The sequence below is a fragment of the Diadema antillarum genome, unplaced genomic scaffold (assembly GCF_040938485.1).
Source record: "Diadema antillarum isolate AM-2024a unplaced genomic scaffold, OU_Dant_1.0 scf00000164, whole genome shotgun sequence".
Classification (NCBI taxonomy): Eukaryota; Metazoa; Echinodermata; class Echinoidea; order Diadematoida; family Diadematidae; genus Diadema; species Diadema antillarum.
Genome location: NW_027271053.1, coordinates 468,957 through 488,112, shown reverse-complemented (window position 1 = coordinate 488,112; position 19,156 = coordinate 468,957). Strand labels below are relative to the sequence as shown.

At 38.3% G+C, this 19,156-nt stretch overlaps 1 protein-coding gene across 1 annotated transcript; it reads right to left on the bottom strand.

Moving 5' to 3' along the window:
* Positions 1–277: 277 nt before the first annotated feature.
* Positions 278–19,148, bottom strand: LOC139722365 (FGGY carbohydrate kinase domain-containing protein-like). Its single transcript, XM_071633672.1, has 13 exons — positions 19,008–19,148; positions 17,907–18,015; positions 17,065–17,216; positions 16,235–16,323; positions 14,914–15,041; positions 13,984–14,112; positions 11,173–11,276; positions 9,645–9,814; positions 8,726–8,882; positions 7,267–7,341; positions 6,247–6,367; positions 1,826–1,917; positions 278–430 (listed from the first exon to the last, which is right to left on the bottom strand). The coding sequence occupies exons 1-13, from the start codon at positions 19,131–19,133 to the stop codon at positions 278–280; spliced, it is 1,605 nt and encodes a 534-aa protein (XP_071489773.1). The 5' UTR covers positions 19,134–19,148.
* Between the last annotated feature and the right edge of the window lie 8 nt (positions 19,149–19,156).

The following is a 19,156-nucleotide window of genomic DNA, read 5'->3' as shown; positions in this document are numbered from 1 at the left end:
AAACCTCTAAGGGAAAGAGGGAGAAAGGAACCAAAAAAAAAATTAAATCAAAATTGAAAATGTAACTAAACCTCACAAAGTCACATTGTATTCAGCTATTGTGCTGGGGGACAAATTCCTTCTTTCTTTGCATATTAGTATGAGGGATGGCAGCTTTTACGATCAGAAACAATGAAAATGGCGTCTTGCTTGGGTAGCCACATGCAAAGCATACAACAAAGCACACAGCTCACCTGGGTGGTTCCAAGGGGGGCTGAGTGTTTTTTTTTAATTCTGCTCAGGCTGTTACTGGCTCTTCCATGATCCGCCGATACTCCCTCTGATGGTCCACCAGCTTCGAGAACACGGCATGCTTTCTGCTGTAGTATGGCCTCTGCTGCTCGTCGGGTTGGACAACCCTGCCAACGCATCCCATGCGGCGCATTGCACCCTACAAGAGCCAAAAATATTGGCATTGAAGAGAGCGACTACAAATGCAACAGGTTTTGAGGTGCATTCTGATTTATACACTCATATCATTTTAGTGAAATGAATACAAATATGTATCTCAGCATAGTGCATCATTCTGCCAAACAACCACAAATATGGAACATTTGTGGCAAGCTCTTGCATACAATTTTACAATCTTGTTGTTTTTTTCATGCAAGATGGCCTAGCTTTTCCATTCATCAATGACCCATCATTCCTGAATACGTTTTAATAAGTTGAGGCAGTTAACACAGGGCCTGTCTTCAAATTTATTCTGTCCTTCTACAAATCCATACACTAATAAAGGTGAGAAACCAATCTTGATGTATGTACATACAGTGTAAAAGATCAATCAAATGACTATATCAAAAGCAGAAGCTGTAATACTTTTCGTATACATATTTTGCTGGTTTAATGCATTAAAACAAATAACAATAATACACACACATATGGAGAGAAAAGGCAGCCCTTCATCAAGTTCTGAACAATGTTATCTTGAATCTATAGACTCTATTCCCACATCCAAATGGCCACTAGTGCACACTATTAATGGAGTCTCAGCCAAAACCTAAAAAATCCACCGGGCATATGTAACATAAATCTACTGTGTGTGCATGATTGTGCTTATCTACTGTTGTATCTGTCTATCTTTGTATGTACATTGTATATGTGTATCTACCTATCTATCTATCTATCTATCTATCTATCTATCTATCTTTGTACTTATGTATGTGTGTATGTATCTATCTTTCTATTTATTGATCTACTGCATCTACCTATCTATCTGTCTATCTATCTATCTATCTATCGATCTACATGTGTATCTACCTATCTATCTATCTATCTATCTTTGTACTTACCACGTGTGTATGTATCTATCTTTCTATTTATAGATCTACTGCATCTACCTATCTATCTGTCTATCTATCTATCTACATGTATCTATCGATCTACATGTGTATCTAATGTATCTGTCTGTCTGTCTATCTATCTATCTTTGTACTTATGTATGTATGTGTGTATGTATCTATCTTTCTATTTATTTATCTACTGCACCTACCTACATGTATCAATCTATCTGTCTATCTACATGTATCTATCTATCTATCTATCTATCTATCTATCTATCTATCTATCTATCTATCTATTTGTCTATCTATCTACAGGATACTATATAAGCATGATGGATGCAAACAACGAAGCAATGAACAGGACACAAAAATGCTTTGAAACCATGTTGTGCAGTTTTTCTTGAGGAAAATCCACGAGAATCGTCGATTCCAAGCTTCGTTGAGAGCCACTGCCTGCACTCATTATAATTACTAACTCGCTGTGACTGGGAAGTTGCTATTCTTACCTGAAGGTCGAACTTGCCAGAGGCACAAGCCCCCAAAATGGCTGCTCCTATCAGCACCGACTCTGGCTCTTTTGGCAGGACTATAGGCAAACCTGAAATGATCATGGACAGCACAGATTGATATGATAATGGCAGATTATAACAGGACAGCATTGTCATATAGGAACAGTTAGAGCGAAAACAACAACAATAGCAACAGGCATAATGATGATGATTAACCTGCCGAGGACAGTGTGATTTTGCTACAACATGGATTTCCCACAGACATCCACCCAAGTATACTCGGAACTTGTCTTCAACGGATTAAAAAAAAAAGAAACCAATACAGTAGATTGCTTCTCATGTTATGAAGGTTTTTCCACAACATTATCACTTCAGTATTGATCGAAAGACAGCACTTAGCAAATTCTATAATATTTATATTATAAACTATGCATAAATTAGTTCTAACATGATTTACACATGAACTTCTCTTAAATCAATTGATAAGGATACACATACACACAGGGATATTACCATTCTACAGTGTAATTGTATTCAGAAGACATGTTCTCTACTCATTAGAGGACACAACGGCTATAAGCCTAAATTGAGAATGCTGGGACCAAATACTCTGTGAGTATTTAAGCAGCTGATCTGTTGAAAAAACAAGCAAACAAACAAACAAACAAACAAACAAACAAAAACACAAACAAACAAATCTCTGACCATCAACAGGAATGATTGTTCAAACAGTGTTCTGTCCTGCTCTTATATGAAAAAAGGAAAGAACAACAACAATCGCAACAGCCACTCCCACCAGGCACTGAACTGCAGCTTACACAAGAGTCCTGCCTTGCATAACACATGAGGGCGCTATTGCACACAGGCCTACAAGCCTTGCCATCATAGAGTTGCAGCTTCATGGCGACTCATTTTGCTACACCATTCGTACCAATGCCTTGCAAAGTAAAACAGATTTCTCCATATGTCTGAATAGCTCAGAATATCAGATGAATGGTGCATTTATATTCCCAACCCAGTCATCTGACAATGGCTCAATTCTCTAGCCTTTATTTTTTTTCTTCTCTTTGTTTTTTCTCACCACCACGTAACAGTCACTATTCAAGTGGCTAAAGTGCTTGGTGTATCAGGGCAATTACCCCCCCCCCCCCCCCCCCCCCACCTAAATACTGGTGAGTGATAAGGCTAGAGAGTAAAGATTAGGATTAGGTTTTTGGTTAGAGTTTGGGTTAGGGTTAGGATTTGGTTCAGGATTAGGATTATGGTTAGGGTCAGCTAGGGACGGGTACTGGGGTAAGGGGGTAATTGCCCTCGACATGTGCCTGGAGCTATGTTGGATTGAAATTCAAGTCCACCTAGCATCCCCAGTATAATGGAAATACATCTGTCTTTTCATCTGTTATGCAACTCTAGTGAATGAGTTCAAGGTACACTAACTTCCTTCAAGGCATATATCGTAAATTGTCGAAAGTCCTTCTTTTAAGGAACCACTTAGTGCTTCCAGTTTGGAAAATCTGAGCGCTACAGTCATACATATTACCCCAAGTCTCTGTTATGTAAATATGATGCTATGAAAAATCTAGGGTTTGAAACAAACTCCAGATGCTTAAAAAAAAAGAAGAAATCTGTGAGATACCTGATTTACAATCCTGTATGAGCTGAAATGTTTGCAGTGATCTTATTTTTGTGCATTTAACAAATCTCCTTTGAACTACGGAAAAAAAAAGTAACAATGTGCTGATACAAAAAACATGTGAAAGCAACAATGCACGAAAATACCATTAAAAAAAAGGAAAATTACAAAATCAAGCCATATATCAGCACTTATTTGCACGCAACTAGCGACCAATGTAGGTCACACATGCTGTGTTGGCCATAACATAGCAATCACATCTGCTAGGGTATAACAACATGCTAGTGCACAGTACCTTGAATGCAGAACACATTACTTGTTTATGTAGTGGAAATCACAGAGTAAAGATAATCAGTATTATAGTGTTAATACATGTTACTCACTCTTATCTATTTTGTGAAAGGTAAAAAGACCCTCATAACCACGAAATTAACAGCTCCTGAAAATGTCTGACAAGTAGCAATTCATGAAAATATCTGTTCACGAAAATTTCGGCTCGTACAGTATTTCCTTATTTCCCAGAGTCATTAGTGTTAAAGTATTAACCCATTGAGGATGAGCTGATTTTGCTACAACACGCATTTCCCATATACATCAGCAAGACTATACTTGGGACTACTCTTCAACAGGTTTAGTGACTGGTTAATTAGCATGGTGATATTTGTTCATATATTTCTTGATAGGGACAGCATGGTTCTCTAAATTTTTAGATGCTGTATTGTTTTTTTTTTCAAATATTTAACTATGACCATGCAGCTCAGTCAGCAATGTTTGACAATTTCTGAAATTGGACTATCACTATGTTGAACAGTCCCTTGAAGCATTTAACTTATGCCAACTTCCGGCACAACCACATGACAAAATCTATTGAAATACCATCTGCTAAGACCCCTGTTGTTTTCTTTAGCTGAACTCTCACAATGTTTTACCACATGTCAAACACCTCTGCCAGGTGTTGGGAAATCAATGACCTCCCATGTTCCTGATCATAAGCCCACGCTGAAAAAAAAAAATGTTGAGTTTGACAGTTTTCGAATCTCAACAAAAACAACCAACACCTCTAGGACATTTCACTCATTACAAAAAGGTGACATTGACCAAAAAAACCAAAAAAAAAAAAAAAGAAACCCCAAACAAAAACAAATTCAAAAGAGTAACAAAATGTTTGCAATATAATGTAAGTTAACCCTATTCTAACTGGGGGGGTCAAATCGACCCCCCCCTCGACGTTTCAGGCCACGATTTCGCAACAGGCAAAGATTTTGCCACGTCGTTTCACGTCTTTTTTAATTGAAGTCTCCCGCATATTTTGAGACCAAATTTGCGACGTCCGGGTACACCATTTTGAAGTTACGTAATGTTTTGCATATACATGTCAACCAAAAAACAGCTCAAATTCATGATATCGTGTGCAAATCCAATGTAAATAATGTTTTTCGGTTAAATTGATATAAATTAGATTATTTCAAGTTTTAGCCATTGAAATTAATCAATTCTAGTGTAGATAAGCCTGAAAAAGTGCCTGCAACAAATTTTGGCAAAAAAAAAGAAAACAAAAGGTCCAAACAACAATAAAATAAATAAGAAATTAACAAAACAATAAAAAACAAAAGAAATTGATTTCGATTGTGCTATTTTTTTACACGAAAATTGTTTGATGTATCATGAGGAATTCTGACACAAAAATTTAGCAATCCTCCAGTCTTTTTAATGGAGTTATAGGTGAAAATATGATTTCATGCACAAATTTGCATAATTCATTTATTAAAAATAGAAAAGCAATACTTTTCAAATGTATGACCATATAATCTTGTCGTTGACATCCAGCTCTATCTTCAGGCAAAATTTTGCGGTGATTGCGCTATTGTTGGCCAAGATCTGAAGGGGGGGGGGGGGGGGGGGTCAGTAAAATCTTGGTCTCAAATAGCCCAGTTAGAATAGGGTTAAGGGAACTAAGGAATGCAAATACATGCTGATTTGTATTGATTCATGATACCAATAACATCATATATGTGGCCAAAAGAATATGTAAATATGTGTCATATATTTTATAATGTTTCTATTTTGATTCAAATTACTAGGATACAGCATATGATAAGATATTGGAATGCACCTTCCCCTAAACCAAGCATAACTTGTATGATTCCCTACAATGTCTTTTGTTAATCATATTAATGTCACGGAAACATGGAAATTATGTATGCTCAGCCAAGGGAAGGCATATTCCAATGTCTTTCGTTAATCATATGATGTCGCTGTCAAAATCTTGGTTTGGAAGTTGTTGTTTTTTTTTTTGTGGGCTTATCCAAGTAATCTGAAGAAAAATATGAGAAAGCCAGCAACTCATTTCCACCCATACACACATGCAATTTCCAAATATAGAAACGTTTTGCTTACATCATCAGCTTCCAGCTGCGCAGAGCCTTGCCCGAGCAGAGCACATGCTTTAGTGCCCGTATATAAACCTCAAATACGTGCAGCGAGAACTCCTAAGCTCATTGACCTTATATGCCAAAAGTTTTTAAATCCTTCAAAAAATCATAAAAATTCCCCGATCACAACCAAAATTCAGTCATCTGTTCCTTGAGTCATTATCAACTTTTCATGCAAGTTTCATTCGAATCCACTTACAACTATTTTGAGCTATTTTGCAAACAGACAAACCAATGCTGATGATCACTTGTAACCTCCTTGGTGATGGTAAAAATCATTCTATCAACCCCCACAGCTTTCCTTCCCCATGGTTTTGTCTTTGGAGTAAATGCTCGTCAACTGGAAGACTTACCTGTGATGTCTGCATGTGTCTGAAGAAAGATGTCACTCTTGCACAGACCCCCACAGGCAAACAGAATGGATATGTTATAACCGCATGACTCCATTTGTTGGATGATCGATTTAGTTCCATGCTGTCAAAAGAAAAAAAAAATCAGTATGATACACTTCACTTTGAGCTCCAATTTTGTTTCAAATTATCATGGTGGATCAAATGGATCATATCAAAATGATGAATCCATTAAACAGGTAATTCCAAAGGCCATACGGCAAGAATATAACTGTTTTACAAACTACTGAAACCTGATTTATATCATCTCCTTATAAAACAATCTTTGATTTGTTTTGTATTGTTTTAAAATGCATGTAAGAGATGATGTTGAAGCAATAATCTGAAAATAAAGAAATACATGACAAATGAGAAGAAAATGACTGATTGAAGGCTAAACTGATGTAGTGACATTGATAAATAGGGTGGATACACTACATGCACATATTGTTCCTTTGATATATATTTTGTCCTGATACGATCCTAAGTCGAGATAAAACTCTCTCTAAATCATGAGGGAGGTTAAAACTGCTGTAATCGCATTTTGTGATTCAATTTAATCCTTGCATTATAATGTAGGAGATGCTGAAACATAAAAAGTAAACGATAGGCCTATACAGGTGTACTGCTTAATTTTTCAAATTCATGAAATTCTTCCATCGAGATGTTTTCATTGCAACTGATTGACAAATTGCCCTACATCATCGTAAATTATTGAGCAGTACCCGCTGCATGCTACAAGGATTAGAACCAACACTTGCCATCGGGCGAAAGCTCGGTGGTCTAGTGGAGATGATGCCTGGAGTGTCCGGAGATCAGGAGGTCATAGGTGCAAATCCTGCTCGAGTATGTACGCTAATTATTTTTTTATCATGGCTACTACTAAAACACAGATCAATTCAGTGCTTATTTACGCCGATGTAGGGCAATTTGTCGATCAGTTGCAATTTAACATTCACTCAGCTAAAAAGATCAAACTCTTACAGCCAATGCCTGAAGAGTTGCTAAATACAGCAGTGCCAAGTCATTGAGTGAAGATGAAAGAGTCAGTCCACAGATCTATTAAACCAGAAGAAAGAAACAAAGGGCAAGATCATAATATGAAATCACTATTCCTTCCATCAACATTAGGACCCTATAGTCTCGGGAACACACTTCAGGCATTCAAGATCCTCCTACAACACACTCTGAATATTGTACATGTACTAATCACTGAGTTCATATAAAGGAATGGACCCTTGTGAAAGAGACTTGAAAAGATAAAAAATGATATAATTTACAAGACAGTAACATGAATATAAATTGGTGGGACTACAAGTTGCTGAGTGTCATTTTTTTTTTTCAAATCTAGTTCCGTCTCATTTTAGGATTTTAGTTCAGTAGGAAAATATTTCAGCAGGTTTTCCAGTTGTTAAGCACTGTTTTTTTAAAACTTTGCCTTTATTTACGCATACAGTCGTAATATCTTGTTTCCTTGTAGACAACTGTGAAAAAAAAAAGAGGCACAATGTTATGCTCAGGCTATTACAAGGTCAGTCACTTGGCTGTCAATACTGACTAATGTTTTTGTATTTAGAGCTTGTGCTGTAGTGGTCAATACAGGTACAATTGTGTACTTGTTGGTACTGAAGGTAAATGTTTACAATTACTATACTAATCAAGCATTAACCCTATTCCCACCGGGGGGCATTTTGGCCCCCCCTCCCTCGATGTTTTGCGTGATTATTCCGCAACGCGTGATGCTCTTGTCACGACATTTTATGACTTTTTTTTCAATTATCGCGCAACTTTTGAGACCAAATTTGTCACTCCCGGGCATACCATTTTGAAGCCACGCCCCTTTGAAAAAAGTTCGTCGACCGAAAAATTGTTCAAAAACATGATTTTGTGTACAAATCCAATGTAAATTGTGTCTTTGCAATTAATTCATATAAAAATAAACATTTTTGCTTTCAATGGCTGATAATGATTTATTTTAACCTGATTATGCTTTAAATTAAAAAGTTTCTGTGACAAATTTTGACGAAAAAAACAAAGAAATACATAAGAAATTCAATAAACAATACAATACATAAGAAATGATTATGAAGCCGAATTTTTGCTTCAACATTATTGTTAAGGATATTGAAAAGAATATGTTCACCAAAAAATAGAAGTCTTGGAGCTTTATTTTTTTATTTATAGGCAAAATTTTTTTTTTGCATAAATTAGCATAAATCAGTTAATACAAAATACATAAATTAAAATGTGAAAAATCTAACTATACAGTCTTGTAGATTACATTGGCCTCTACCTTAGTGCAAATTTTCACGAGGATCTCGCGATCCACGACCGAGATCAGAAGGGGGGGCCAAAAAGCCCCCCCCGGTGGTTTCAAGTCCCTCAAAAAACCCGGTGGGATTAGGGTTAAACATCAAAATGTAAAAAGTTTATTGCAACTGACCATGCCTTTTAGCGAGGGATCCGCCAGAGGTGACCGGTTGCCATAAAAATAGGGGCAGACATGCAAGTCCTTGGTCAGTGTGGCTGGAGATGAGAGCCCACTCTCTCTGGCCATGGTCAGCAAATGGTCATCTAACCAGGAATAGGTAGTACAGCCCCTGACCAAACAATATGAGAGAAAATTGAAGCTGGACATGACAGAACAATCAAGATGAGTACTGTATATATGCTGTATATTTAGCGAGTATAATACTTTGCAAATCGGGACTTCCCAGATGATTTTGTGATTGGTTGAATTCACAATTAAGAACTGCAGTGATGGAATGAGAGATAAGTAAAACTGTTTGGAGGAGAAAATATTGTGATTTACCATTCTGGATGTAATGCACAGCACATTTGCATTACCTGATGCAACAGAATACCAAAGTGATGATGTCACAGTCTTTTTGTTAAAGCTTAGGCTTCAACCAGGTGAATACATAAACACTTGGAGCCAAGTAAGGTTGTTCATAAACAGTTTCCATGGCAACGAAAGGCTATGATGTCACACATTGGTACTCTATACTGTTTGCGACTTTGCTACTGAATAGCAGTTGATCTGCAAAATTTGTAGTAATGTATACTATGCTAACGTGATGACAATAAATGGGTATATGACAATTACCCCCTGGGCAATTACCCCGGACCCTTCCCCTGGCCCTAATCCTAATCCTAATCCTGAACCTAATCCTAACCCTAACCCAACTCCTAAGCCTAAACCTTAGCCTAACCCTAATTGCTAGTCTATTCTTAATAGCAGTATTTAGCCAGCAGAGGGGGGGGGGGGGGGAATTGCCCTGATACGACAATAAACAAGGAAAGGGATGTCATAGAAACAAAGAAACATGCATATCAAACGATGATTAATGTAGAAATGTTACTTTTTTTCACTCAGCTGCTGCAGTTCCTTGTAGGCTGGATGGGTCCTGATGATGTGGTCGATGAGTTTTCCCGTGCAGCTCTCTCCTCCTTCGTTCCCCCACAGCCCTGGCACCATGGCACTGTAGTATGGACCCCAGACTCCAGGCACAAAAGTTGCCTTCTCACTAAGCTAAATGTGGTAGAAATAATACATGAAGGATCTAATTTCTGAATGAGGCAGTACCCTTACTGTACACACTGTATTTGTCACAATGTTTTCTTTTATAATATTCTATATATAATTAAATATATATCTTTTATAATACACATATTATACAGTCAAAGCTGTTTATAGCGGCCGCCCAAGGGAGACAAAAAGAGTGGCTGGTATTAAAGACACTCAGTCGTGGCGAGTGGTTTGTGCGGCACGGAGACGAACGCAACACGCTGCCTCCCCCATTCTGTATCAAATGTAGTGACCCCCGAATGAGAATAGCGCTGGCTCAGTGGGTCAGCGAAAATACGGTAGGCTACAAGAGAGCTCCCTGTGCTTATCTCCTAACCCAAAATGGCTGTCCCAGCGAGCCACGAGAGCTTCCGAATGGACGCACACTCTCAGTGCGCATGCACATGAAGAGAGGCCGAAAGAGCCACGCGTCTTCTGGCCTCTCTCCTCCAATCACCGCAGCTCGCGGTGACAATATTTGTGTATGATGCGTACACACACACGCACACACACAAACACACACACACACACGCCGCAGCGTCTTCTGGCCTCTCTCCTCCAATCACCACAGCTCGCGGTGACAATGTTTGTGTATGATGCGTACACACACGCACACACACACACACACACTTGTCTCAGTGGTAGCATTGCGCAATTGCATGCACAAACTTCGGTCGTTCGGAGTTTACGTACCATTAGGGATGGCGATCGGCTGCCTTTAAGACAGGTGGCTGCTATAGACAGGTTCTTTATAACATGCTTTTTCTCTTGGAGGAAATTGTTTTTAGCAGGTGGCCACTATGCAATGACAGGTGGTCGCTAATACAGGTTTGACTGTACACACAAACATGCATGAACAGGGACAGACCGACAAACATACACACATACACACATAAAAGTCTGCTGGACACATATTGTGCACACGAGCAGCATCCAGAATAAGATTTCAAAGAAACGTTGCCTTCTTTTTTTTTTCCTTTACAAATTACACGGGGGACCCTCCATTATAGAAAGTCCAAGGGACCTGCAGTTTTCTTTCATTATATCGAAATTTCATTATAACCAAAGAGAATTTGTACCATACACTTCAAAGATAATAATTTCAGGACCTGGGGGGCATTTCATGAAGCAGTTTGGTCAGATATTTTTCTGACAAACTGTTACAAACTACAGAAATCCTTGCATCTGATTGGCAGAGAGCAAATTTGTCCGACAACTTGTCGGACAAAATGCTTAATGAAATGCCCCCCTGAATTTCATTATAACTGTGATCTCTGTAACAGCCTTTATATCACATTTCATGGGAGGATACGTTGTCTTACACTCATATGGCAGGTGGAAGTTCCACAGATGAGGGCGAGTCTGGAGGTCAAAGGTTGACTCTCGGAGGGCAGGTCAAAGCCTGACAGGTCAGCCCCAAGCAGTCCTATTAGACGCATCATTTAGGTCAAGAGTAAAGATAGGCAAAACATCAAGGCAGAAATAAATCACACAAATATACTATCACTTTGAGCATTTAGAATGAGGTGTATAGACTTAACACAGACTTAACACAGGCTCACAGACTGGCATGCATGCTGGTGTGCTTCTCTTTGGGTGCGTTCGAGCGCTCTCCTAAAGCGAACCGTACCGTACCGTACCGTACCCGCGCCAGAGGAGCGCTCGGATGCTCTTAAAGTGTACCATACCGTACTGTACCGAGCCAAAAGTGGACCACTTCCCAATGTACTCCAATAGCGTACCTAAAGCGTACCAAAAGTTCGCTGTAAAGCATGCGCGTAACATGCGCATACGTCACAATGCAGACATCATTCTCTTTGTTCAGGACAGCTGTAAGCAGTTCAAGCATGCAAGGTGAATGACCCTTTTGCTACAAAATGCTTTACCGCTTCTAAAAATAGCTCATGAGGTACGCTTTCTCAACAGAGCGCTTGAACGCTCCAAAACTGGCACAGTACGGCACGGTACGCCTTAGTTCAGTTCAGTACGGTTTGCTTTAGAGTGCTCGAACGCACCCTTTGCCAGTTGTCACAGATGTCCAGAAAAGAACTGTCAATGAATAGATATTAAACTCATCCCCTTAATCCCAATTGTGTCAGCATGGCCTCCATGTTGGACTAGGGCACAGCGATATACCGGAGTAGGCTTGATAACTTCACAACTAAATGTATATCAACTTTAGAGGGTTACTGCACTAAATGCTGACGGAAAACCTTGGAAAGTTAAAGGACAAGTTCACCTTCATAGACATGTGGGTTGAGTGAATGCAGCAATATTAGAAGAACACATCAGTGAGAGTTTGATGAATATCGGACAATCCCTTCAAAAGTCATGAATTTTTTAAGTTTCTGCTCAGTCGCGGCTGGATGAAAAGACTACTATATCTTGTGATGTCACATGTGTACAACGATATAAAGAAAGAATAAAGAAAATTCAACATATTTCCATTTTTCTTGCATAACAAAAGAACACTCGACTTCTCTCTTTCAGAAGGCAGGGGGAATAATATTACCCTTAACATACGTCAGTAACAAGTCGAAGAAATATGCAGTTTATTCGAAAAGTAAAGTTTTGTGAAATTCTCTTTTTATTTTCCTTATATGGTTGTATGCATGTGACATCATACACTGTAGTAGTCTTCTCATCCAGCAGTGACTGCGCAGATACTTCAAAAATTCATAACTTTTGAACGGATTGTCCGATTTTCCTCAAACTTTCACTGATGTGTTCTACTAATATTGCTGCATTCACTCAATCCACACGTACATGAAGGTGAACTTGTCCTTTAAGCTAAGTGCCTGGACACACATAAAGGTTAGTAGGAACTGGGCTTCTTTCAGAAAACTGAACTCTGTGTCTAAACATTCCTTCTGAAATGAAGGACAGCAAAATATGAGGAAGTATGGTGAGTGGACAGCTGCTACTAACAGTATAAGGGCACTGTAGGAATAGACTATGATGCTTAACATACAATATATTGATATGAGCCCTCACCCAAGATGAACTTATATAGAAAAAGATATGTGATATGTTTATCAACATTAAATCAGAATTCTGATCTGAAAATTACTATTCAAGGTAGAGATATTGAGGAGAGTGCCTCTTTAACCCATTAAGGACGGGCTGATATTGCTACAACACGTATTTCCACAGACACTTGCCCGAGTATACTTGGGACTCATCCTCAGTGGGTTAAGTTTATTACATATCTTTCATTCAATAAAAATAAAAATAAAAATAAACTATCACATTTTTTATTAGCACCTTCTTACACATCAATGCTTCAACCTACAAACCTATAGCTGCTTGGTGAGCAAAAATTAAATTCCTTTTTCATTCAGAGTTTTTATTTTAAGTTCAGAATAAAATAAGCAGTGAAAAAAAACCTGGTGATTCACATAGTATAACACAATGCCTCTGTCCCGACATCTGCAATTATGAAACCACAGTTTAATAACTTCTTCGGCTTTGTGCTGTGCTCAATATTGAGTTTATGCCCCAATAAACTGAACTGTTCTTATGTAAAATAATCAACATGTGGACTATTACTGGAAGGATTTTTCTGACCATCTCAAATACTGTAGAATTACAGTCTCTCTCATCTTGTGTCATTCTGGGTGTTTTATCATCTTTAAATATGTGTTTCATTTTGAAATATGTGCTCTATGTATGTGTATTTATGTATGCCACTGGATTCATGAAGAGTTTCCATTTAATGGACAATGAATAAATGAAATTAAATGAATTTGTCCCACTCCCCTATACATGTAGTTGTTTCTGGCATGTCTGGGTCCCTTTCTTTTGGATGTTCTTTCCTTGTCCTTATTCACTGCAAATCTGGTTTTTTTTTCAATGTGATTTGCGATCAATGATATAATGACGTATAGCTTCAACATTGTAAACCTGTTTCGATGGGATCAGCCTCGAAAGGCCAGTGGCCTATTGTTGATTTCCACCACCATTACTCAAATTGTTATGTCAATCTCCATCACACACTTTTTAATTATATGACTATGTACTTACCAGAGATAATCTTGGTTTGTATATATGTATATTTTGATTTTGCCTTTCTATTATATGTTTTTTTTTCAAATGAATTTGTGGAAAAAAACTTGAATTATAAATGAAATTACCTATTCCACCAGCATAGGCATCAATGATTCCAGTCCCTACAGGCAGACCCTCTGAGAGACCAAGTTCCCTCGCCGCCTCAGCCGTTAGACCACTCCCAACAGGCTCTCCAGGGTACTGGATGCGGTTGCCTAGAGACAAGTACAGGGGGGAAAATGCCTCCCTGTCAACATATATAAAATAGCCTATGGCTTAAAGAATTAAGGTTTCATCTTGCAATTATAATGCAATGGATTTATTTCACTGAATGCTTGAACCTAAATCCAATACGTGTTGTGTAGAAACTGGTAAAAAAAAAATATTGACTTGATCTATTATTAATTGTGATTTCTGTTATGCTACCCAATTGAGTCCCGAGGAAAAATACAAGGCGCTCCTGTTACTCTGAACATGACTAAATTATTTCATTACACCAACAGAAAAATTTAGGTCCCAAGATTATCATCATTAAATCTATGGTGCAAAATAGTATGCATGTACACTGTAGTGCAGTAAACAGGGGCGGATCCAGGAATTCTGTAAAGGGGGGGGGGGGGGGTTACAACTAATATTTCTGGTGCCACTTCCGGGTTTCATTTCTTTTGTTTTTAACGAAAAATAAAGGGAGGGCATGCGCCGAGTGCGCCCCCCTCTGGATCTGCCACTGGTAAAGTAGTAAATGTGTATCAAATTTCCAGCATGGAAAATGTTGACACAATTTTTTATTTTCATGTGAGAATTGGTAGAAAATATATGTGTAGCCAATTGTGCAGCACAAATTTAAGAGCCTGTAAATATTTGAGCCACTCATTGCAAAAATTTCAGCATGCAAAAGTAGTCATGACTTTTTCAGTAGTGACAATGCCCACTTCTGCTAACAATCATTCCAGCAACAGCAAATCGAACAGGACAAGACTTTCATGTGCAGGGATTCTGAAGACGATTGAGCTTACCTATCTTTTGACAATCTTCCTCTAAGAGCTCCTCCAAGCCAAAGGCAGTGAAGAAGGACTTCTCCCACTCTCTCATGCCATCCTCGTTAGCTTGGAACAGCCACTTACACACCAAAGTACAGAGTGACCTGGAAAGAGTTGCAATACTGTAAAGCAAGATAATCGGAGCCTACTGCCTTTTTCACAGCGTGAAATTTTCGCAAATTGCCACTGGTATTCAATGCATGTTGTGTAGACAAGAACTTTTGTGTGCATTTCAATTTCACAAATTTTGGCTCTGGCGAAATTTGTGAAATTAAAATGCATGTGAAAAGGTACGTTTCTACAGTAATTGAGAAGTCATTTGCATCACATGATAATACCACTGAGCACAGAAGTGATCAATGCATTTGGTAGAATTGTATGAACAACGAAGGCCTCTGGAAGGTAAATAAAGCATGGTGGTGCATTTCCAGGGTTCAGTTTCAGGACAATACAGATGGATGACATGTAGAGGAAAGAAAATGCCAGCAGATTCACAAACACGTCATATGATTTTGACCTAAGAGCTCAGCTCAAATAATTGCAGTTTTCTTTGGTATAAAGTGTGAAAACCTAACATTCCAACAGGGTGGAGTGTTAAAAAGTCTTACTGTCAGAATTATCGAAAAGCTTCACAGACATCACCCAACATATTTTTTTAGTATGTCCAGAGACCAAACGTAAACAATCATCCCAGCTGCAGTGTATAAGAGCAGCTTGATTTCTTTTCTTCTCTTTTTTTCTATCACGTTGCAGGTTTTTGATACTGACAAACTGTAAATTTTGTGTTGTAGAACCTCTATTGACTCCCTGCATCACCTAAAAATCCTAATAAAAAATAATCAGTCTTCAAGGCAGGGGAAGTGATCAACCTGATCATCAAGCTACCATCAAGAGACTTTGATGTGCCATTTATTACAATTGCATGAATTATCTCATGTCATAACAACAGTATTTCAAAGAAGACTTACATGCATCAGCTCAGGTGCTATGGTGCACTACATTTGTGCTATGTCCACAGCATCTAAGGGGAGGACTAGCTTTCTTGAAATTTCCAACTATTCCATGGTCTCTACACTGTATATGTGGTATAATCTGTACTTATTTATGTACATAAAGGAGTATGGGATATTCATAAGGGTAAACACTGCACTGTAGAACTGTTGGTGCTATCCATTCGATGCTGTAACAAGCTCGAAAGGCAGCACTTCAGCACACGGCGCCAATTTGTGCAATCATGTAGTGGACTGGCAAATTATACAACATCACAGTTCAAGCATTTTAGACTAAATTCCTGTACCTTGACTTGGATCCTGTTGCCCGCCAGGTCAAAAAGTCTGCCAGATCAAGAAAGGATCCAGCCTTCTCCCAGCATGCCTCTTTAAGGTTCTGCATCAGGGTTGGGGGGGGGGGGAGACAAAGTGGCATGGGTGGAAGAGAAACATTATGAATGACACATGAGCTAGTAACAGCTGTCAAAAACAAAACAAAAACAAATCAAACAAAAACATGGTTGTGCCTGGTTTTAGTGCTCCATATTAATGGCCGGGCATGGTGATAGCTGCATTGTTGCCCAAAACTGAGAATTAACAAAGACTACATGTTGTATCTGCTAGGGTGAATCTGACATTGAAGGTAAACATACATAAAGTTCAAATGCACACCTATAAAATGTGACATATACTTGGTGACTGCCAAAAAAAAAAGCAAATATTTTTTTCTTTTTCACTGCACTGCTCAAGGAAAAGTCTTTTCCTTCTTTGAACATCAGAAACTCAAACTTAGTCTAACAATTCTGCAGGCATCTATTTCTGCAATCCAATTCTGCAATCTGTCAATCAGTGGCAACAATTCTGCAGGCAGTGTACTATATTGCTAAAGCTTCACCCTTTGTAATCTCATATACCACATTTTTTTTTTTAATGTCATTTATTCAACTGTGCTGTCATATGCCTGGTATATGACATTTACTGTCACTGTAAAGCAAGCGAGCAAATGTCAAAATCAGCTCAAAAAGACAACCATAGGTGAAACTGACTTGCCTCTTAACATCTTGTGGATTTCAAAAAACAACAACAACAACAAATGACAGCCTTCTGTTCTGTCATGCTCGCTGCATGGTGTACAAACCTCTTTCAGCCAAAGTAACTTTGGTGGTTCCATCTCCAGCGAGATCTCTCCACCTGTAAACCTTAGAGACTGGTGCCCCTTCTCATTTATCCGTCTTGCCTGACATGCAGCGCGGTGGTCCATCCACATGATAACATTCCTTTCGCATTCTCCTGGATGATTAATATTACACCAAAGAGAACACAAACCATGGAGGATTGAGAGGAAGGCAGAGGGAGAGAGGAGCAGGGGAGAAACATACAAAAATGACATTCAGGGTGCATTAAGTCTGGATTATGCCAATCGTGACTAAGGGGTATGAACTAAACTTTCAGAACAAGGTTTATCTGTCAGGTTCAACATTTGTTAACTTGGGGTAAAATTTACTGAGAAACCTCCCTCATTACAATATTATATCTTGCTTTTTATGACATAAATTTGGAATGGTCTCAGTCACAAAATGAATTGCTGACGAATAAAATGGCATACACAATAGGACAGCACAGTTAGCATTACACTTTAATTCTATTGTGATCATATGATTGTATCACACATTGAAAAAAAAAACCACACACACAAATATGCTCACAGAACATTTTGAATATTTGTGTTACTGACAACACATTCCTTGTACTTTCCTGTTTCACTTGATGTCAAAATGAATCCATAGTATGAAAGCATTTATGCCAGAAATACTAGTCTGTAACAATCAGATTAATCTGCAAGCACTTGAAAACATGTATTTTCTACATCATGTACACAGAATAGCAAAATGTCTTCATATTCAATACTCAATTTAAAAATCAAAGCATAAAATTTCTTGTTGTTGTTGTTGTGTCTCTTCAAATTCTTGTCACTGCTACCTGATTGGCTGACTGACAGTGGTTGGTTGGCTTTGTCGAGTACAACAAGGGAGCATGTGGCATCAAAACCAATCCCCTTCACCAGGTCCTTGTGTTTAGATGTTACAGCCTGATAGTGAAAAGAAGCACAATAGAATTGTCATTTCTGTGACAAAAGCATCAACCCGAGGATAGATAGTCATTTCCCCCAAAAATCCTATTCATATACTGTACATATCGCTTAGTTTTATAGTCATCAGAGATATGAGGGTAGGGCAGATGTAGTCAGACATACCTGTCTCACTCTGTATGGTCTTTGATGAAATAATTCAATTGACCTACATAGTCGGATCAATAATTAAAGAGGGATTAATGTACCACTTCGCACTTGGGCTGCGGTAAAGTGCTAAAGAGGTGGAGGAGGTCTAACTGTGTCTAGTTTCTATTGTAGATACCAGTGGGCAGTACACCATTTGCATCATTGCCAAAGGCAAAGCAGCATATACATATTTGATTTATCAAATCATGAAATAATATTAATATTTGCCGGTTGCATGTCTAACATCAGTTAGTTATTAATATGATTACTTTATTCCATAGTCATCATGGTTATAGATTTTTAGATGGCACTGTTCATGCACCACACAAGACCTGCCAAACAGTATGAAAATTAAGGGGCTTCATAAAAATACACCAGTGCCAGCTGGTGGACTGTCCTATAAGAAAAAGAAAGAAGAAATTTACAGCAGCACGTACACTTGAAGAGTTTGTTTGCAAAAAACCGATAAGTCCATATTTGCCAAATGGAGATATTTGCGATTTAAGGTCAAAAAAATAAAGAGAATAATAAGAAAATTTTTGCTTCTTTTGATCATAATAACTTCAAAAATGTACCTTTATATGTAGCGACCAATATATCATTTAAAAAGTATTTTTTTGTACTTTATGACAGAGACCGTACTTCAAAATCTTCAAAAATGGACTTAAATTTTATCTGTTTTTGCGAACAAGTTCTTCACTTGTACTATTGTAGCACAATTGATATCATGATTTGATATTAGAACTGTTGTAAATGTTCATAAATTCATTCCAGCATTCCGGCTGAGCAGAGTTTTGGCATACCCTGACTGTAGTGCAGCATGCTTTCCAGATATCTTGAGATGACTGTTCGTAGAATCCAGACGAAGGATTCCATATCTGAATCGGCTCAACAGCCACGCTCACTACATCACCTTGGTCGCTCACCATCGCGGCTCGGACGCTCGATGTGC

What these genes read in the sequence shown, in the direction of transcription:
- LOC139722365 (XM_071633672.1), bottom strand. Translation starts at nt 19,133, where the DNA reads ATGGTGAGCGACCAAGGTGATGTAGTGAGCGTGGCTGTTGAGCCGATT. An exon ending in CTTCCACCTGCCATATGAGT is followed by an intron (nt 9,815 to 11,172) that starts GTAAGACAACGT and finishes TACCACATTTAG; the next exon opens with CTTAGTGAGAAGGCAACTTT. An exon ending in CAACTCTTCAGGCATTGGCT is followed by an intron (nt 6,368 to 7,266) that starts GTAAGAGTTTGA and finishes TTCTTTTGACAG; the next exon opens with CATGGAACTAAATCGATCAT.